The 4,703-nt window shown below is 48.9% G+C and overlaps 1 protein-coding gene across 1 annotated transcript in view; it reads left to right on the top strand.

Annotated features, from left to right (window-relative positions):
- Positions 1–4,698, top strand: part of LOC104950472 (round spermatid basic protein 1-like) — a gene marked incomplete at its 3' end in the record, with an annotated part of 31,389 nt that extends 26,691 nt beyond the window's left edge. The window contains exons 7-9 of the mRNA XM_010777002.1: positions 2,422–2,592; positions 2,696–2,804; positions 3,424–4,698. Of these exons, the coding sequence (XP_010775304.1) occupies positions 2,422–2,592; positions 2,696–2,804; positions 3,424–4,698 (1,555 nt within the window). The remainder of the gene's footprint in view (positions 1–2,421; positions 2,593–2,695; positions 2,805–3,423) is intronic.
- Between the last annotated feature and the right edge of the window lie 5 nt (positions 4,699–4,703).

The following is a 4,703-nucleotide window of genomic DNA, read 5'->3' as shown; positions in this document are numbered from 1 at the left end:
CTCCATGGATCTCTCATCCTTCATCGAAGCCTCCTCTCCTTTCCTTCCCTCCACCTCCCATCCACGTGTCTGTTTATATCAGTCTTCTTTCTCCATTTCTCTGCAATCTTATTTCCTCTCCTGACTCGTCTTGCCTAGGCTGTTCAGTTAATTTATTTTGAAGCTGTTATTTCAGGGCACTCTAGCACAGTGTCGTTGCTTATGTATTGTGTATCCAATATGTCAGAGTATAAAGACAAGTGCAAATGAAGAGAAGGGTTTATCTGCAGCTGACTGTGTTTTTGAAAGAAGGCTACTTGTGTCAAGAGGAACTCCTATCTCAGCATTTCTCATGTTCTAGTGAAAAGCGTCCAGGCGTGTGCTTTTCTGACAGCACTGAGTCTTCTTCTTACATCTCAGCGGTCCGTGACTAAAATAAACCCAAATATTTCAGCATTTAGTGATGAGCGCCTTGCTTCCCCTAGATTTCTAATAATTGCATAGCAACAGCAGCAGCCACTCGGCAGGCCCCAGTTGCAGACAGGAAGCAGAGCATGCTGTTCCCGCTCAGAAACACGCAGCATGACCTATGACAGACAGCCATGGGGGTCCATGGGGGGCCGGTTGCTGTCAGCTGCATGTTAAACACCCAATGCTCAGTTTCAAGCATATGATTAGTTTATGAATCTGTTAGCCAAGTATCAGAGCATCTATTATTTGTTAAGAAATCCATTAATAATCTTTTTTGTTTTTATAAGCAAACGCTCTAAACATGTTCTGGCTACAGCTGCTCCATCAGACCTTTTTTACATCATTGCGAATTGATTGTTTCTGACTAAACACATATTGATTAACAGAGAAAGCACTTGGCAGATAAATCAATGATGCAAATACTCATTAGTAGCTTCAGCTCAGTGTAAAGGTGACGTGCTGCAGCTTTAAGAGGTTCTCTCAGTGTCTATCGTCAGAGCGTGGTTCCCCCCTCCTACACTTTTTGAACTGCCTAATCCTCTGCTCTCTCCTTCTTTATCCCCTGTTCCCCTCCATCATCTCCTCTCTCTCTCCACTCCTGTCTTTTCGTTTACCTCCCTCTTTATTTGCCCACTAACATAGGGATGTGTCCTGATGACTTGGTGCAGACACACATAGCTTTATGGCCTCATTGTGCCAGGACAACAGGAAGAGCAGGAGATGGTAGACTTCTAATATCACTAGATGTGCACGTTCAGCAGTCTCATTTTGAGTGTTTCTCTGACCAGCTTTCCTGCTTTTACATTCATTACTGTCAGCCTGCAGCCGGCTCACGGCCCGTCCACACAGCGGCGTGCGTTGACGCCTGCTGGCGGGCGCTCGACCAACAACCAATCACATGAATCTCCCGCCCCTGACACACAAGCAGCGGTTTGATTGGCTAGAGCTTGTACTGGCATATGATTCGATTGGCTGACGCTTCAGCCGAGGCGTCAAAAGTTGAACATTGCTCAACTTTTGCAGCGAAGCAACGCTCTGCGTTGCTTCCCACGATGCAGTTCGGCGAAAAGTGACGTCACCCCATTCAAAGTGAATGGTGAAGCGTCAACGCACGCCGCTTTGCGGAAGGGCCGTCACACACACGGAGCTGTGTGTGGGTTGGTGTGTGTGTTTTCACCTTTTCTTCTTCCCCTTTCACCAACTCTCCTCTCTTGTCTCTGAATGAATGCACAATGAAGTGTTGAGCAGAGGTAGTCTCTCCGTGGTTCTGCCTGTGTTACACTCTCGAAGGAATCTCTCACACACTCTGTGTCAGTGTTTCTTGTTTGAATGTGACTGCAGCTTCAGTGTGAGTCACTGATCCAGCAGCGAGCTGACTGCAGTGCTTCTATTGTTTGGCATCACTTCTAATTTTTGAGCGTTTTAACTCCTCAGCTTCTCAGCCCGTCTGCATGAAGAAAAGTATGGATACATTATTTTTTTTGGATTACGTAAATGTACTTAATTTGTGCTTAAAAACTACGTTTTTATTTACCGAACCAAATGTATTTCTTTATAGACAGATTATGAAATATGTGTGGTATATTTTCTGTTGGGCTGCCGACACTAATACATTGTTTTTTTTGTCTAAGATTTCTGTACTGGATTATTCTTTTTTATGCTTTTTTTTCAAGTTGAAATTATGAGTGTTGTTTTTGGTTGGTAATGTTCTGCCGAAAATGCCCCCAACCAGTTTGCCTAATTAACTTCACATGAATGCAGGCTTTCCTCCTGTGTAACATCCTCTCTGCTCCCTGTGTCAGACTCTCGCGGCTGGTTTACATCAATTAGTCGAGACAGCTGCCCGTTCACTTTTAGTCAGTGTTTCCTTTTTTTTTACACGTCAGAGACAAGAGCGAGACATCTTAGTTGGACTGAGTGAAAATCCTTTTAATACTTTGTACTCCACTGTTTCTTTCTGTCATTTGGTAGCTCCACCAACGAGGTGAAGAACCTGCTGCAGTCTCTGCCGAGGACCAGCGAGCCCAGAGAGTTGCTGTTCGAGGACCGGACCCGAGCCCACGCTGATCACATCGGGCAGGGCTTCGAGCGACAGACCACGGCAGCAGTGGGGGTGCTGAAGGCCGTGCGGGCAGGAGGAAGGTAGGAAGTGGAGCAAAATGTGATCACACTGCTGGGGGCAGATGCTCAGTCGGCTTCCTCTCCAACAACTGTCCTGTAATCCCTCCCCCCCTCCCTCCCTCAGCTCGGAGCCTCCTCGTGTAACCAAAGACGTCGTGTGTTTCCACGCTGGAGATTTCCCTCAAGTAGTTCAGAGGCTGCAGCTGGACCTCTACGAGCCTCCGCTGTCTCAGGTTAGAATGTCACACACACACACACACACACACACACACACACACACACACACACACACACACACACACACACACACCAAAAAGCAGAGTAATAAGCACTGCTCATCCATCAGACACCCCCCCCCCAATAGAGTAACTTCAAATATGTGTGAGTTTTTCGATACAAAAGCACTTAGTCACTAATACTTGGTTGGGTGTATTGTTACTTAATCTGTTGTATGCTGCCACACTGTGGTGAAAAACTGAACTGCAGTAAGATTTCTTTTGCAATAAAACACTTTAAATTGTTCCCATAAATTGTGTTTACTGGACTAAAAAAAGGTTTCGCAAGAAGGAAAACTGAAAGATTAAATAGTTGTAATTACATTTTTAATGATTTAAAATATCAATTTTAAGATGCATGTCAGGATCTAAAGATGGAGCTGCTTAGTTTCCTCCATTCAAACTCTAGTGGACTTGACTCACACAGTGTCCTGTCCCAATTTGTGTGTGTGTGTGTGTGTGTGTGTGTGTGTGTGTGTGTGTGTGTGTGTGTGTGTGTGTGTGTGTGTGTGTGTGTGTGTGTGTGTACATACAAACAATACATTTGCCTCTGACTCAAAGCCCTCTCTTCTCACAGTGTGTGCAGTGGGTGGATGATGCCAAACTGAACCAGCTGCGCAGGGAGGGTATCCACTACGCCCGCATCCACCTGAGCCACAACGACATCTACTTCATCCCCCGCAACGTGGTGCATCAGTTCAAGACCGTGTCGTCCGTCTGCAGCCTGGCATGGCACGTACGCTTAAGGAAATACCACCAGGGAGCAGGAGAGGAAGAGGAGGAGGAAGAAGAGGAGGAAGAAGAGGAGGAGGTGATAGTGAAAGTAGAGGAGGAGCAGGTTGAGCCGAGGGAGAAGGAGAGGAAAAAAGTGGAGGAAAAAGAGGAGAGGAGGAAAAAAAAGAGTGAGAAAGGAGTGAAGGTGAAGATAAAGAAGGAGGAAGAGGCGGCTGATGGGTTGGAAAACAGAGCGCTGCCAGCTGTGAGAAAACAGGAAGTGGCTCATCACCCCGCCCCCCTGCTGGACTCCAACATGAACAAAGGGCTGGAGAAGGAGAGGGGGAAAGAAGGAGGGAAACTCAAACGGCAGGACTCACCTCCTGGAAGGGTGAGAGCAGACCTTCCAGTGCTTCCTCTCTGCAAGAACAACTCACCTTCATCTCACCCTCCTCATCAGGACACCAAACCCAAAGCAGCATCATCGAAGCACCTTCATCACCACCCTCACCATCATCCCTCAGACAGCAGAGGCACGTCTTCCACTCCAAAGCCTTCAGCTCCTCAATCCCCCATCTCCAAGTCTTCCTCCTGTTCATCAGCTGTTACTCCTTCACACTCCTCCTCTCCCTCTCCTGCTCTCTCCTCCTCTTCCTCACCCCTGACTCCCAGACCTGCAGCCGTCTTCTCCAAACGTCCTCCCCCCGGCGTCTCCTCCACCCCCCGACTGTCCTCTCAGTCGGACAGGACAAAGACTGATGTGGCATCAGAGCCCGGGAGGCGGGTGCAGCCGGGGGTCCGAGCCTCGCACGGCCCCCCCGCTGTGCACTCACACTCCTCCAGAGGGGACACACACCCAGCCCCTCGAGACTCCCGCACACACCCCATGCAGGAGAGATGGCCTCACAGTGCGGACTCTAGACTGTCTTCTGATCCTCACATGCACCCGCAGCAGTACACCCACCAGCACCTCCACCCTCCTCCCCTCTCCCACATGCTCCCCCCGTCTTTCTCCCCTCTCCTCCCACCCTCACATCTCCCTCACAGAGGAGTCCGCCTCCCCCCGAATCCGCTCTCACAGCCGCTGAACTCGTATCAGAAAGCTCCGCCTCACATGAGCCGCCTCCACCTGCCCCCCCCTCA

Source organism: Notothenia coriiceps, unplaced genomic scaffold (genome assembly GCF_000735185.1).
Source record: "Notothenia coriiceps isolate Sejong01 unplaced genomic scaffold, NC01 NC01_scaffold00017597, whole genome shotgun sequence".
NCBI lineage: Eukaryota > Metazoa > Chordata > Actinopteri > Perciformes > Nototheniidae > Notothenia > Notothenia coriiceps.
Note: the sequence above shows the minus strand (reverse complement) of the source record. Positions and strands in the feature narration are given on the sequence as shown.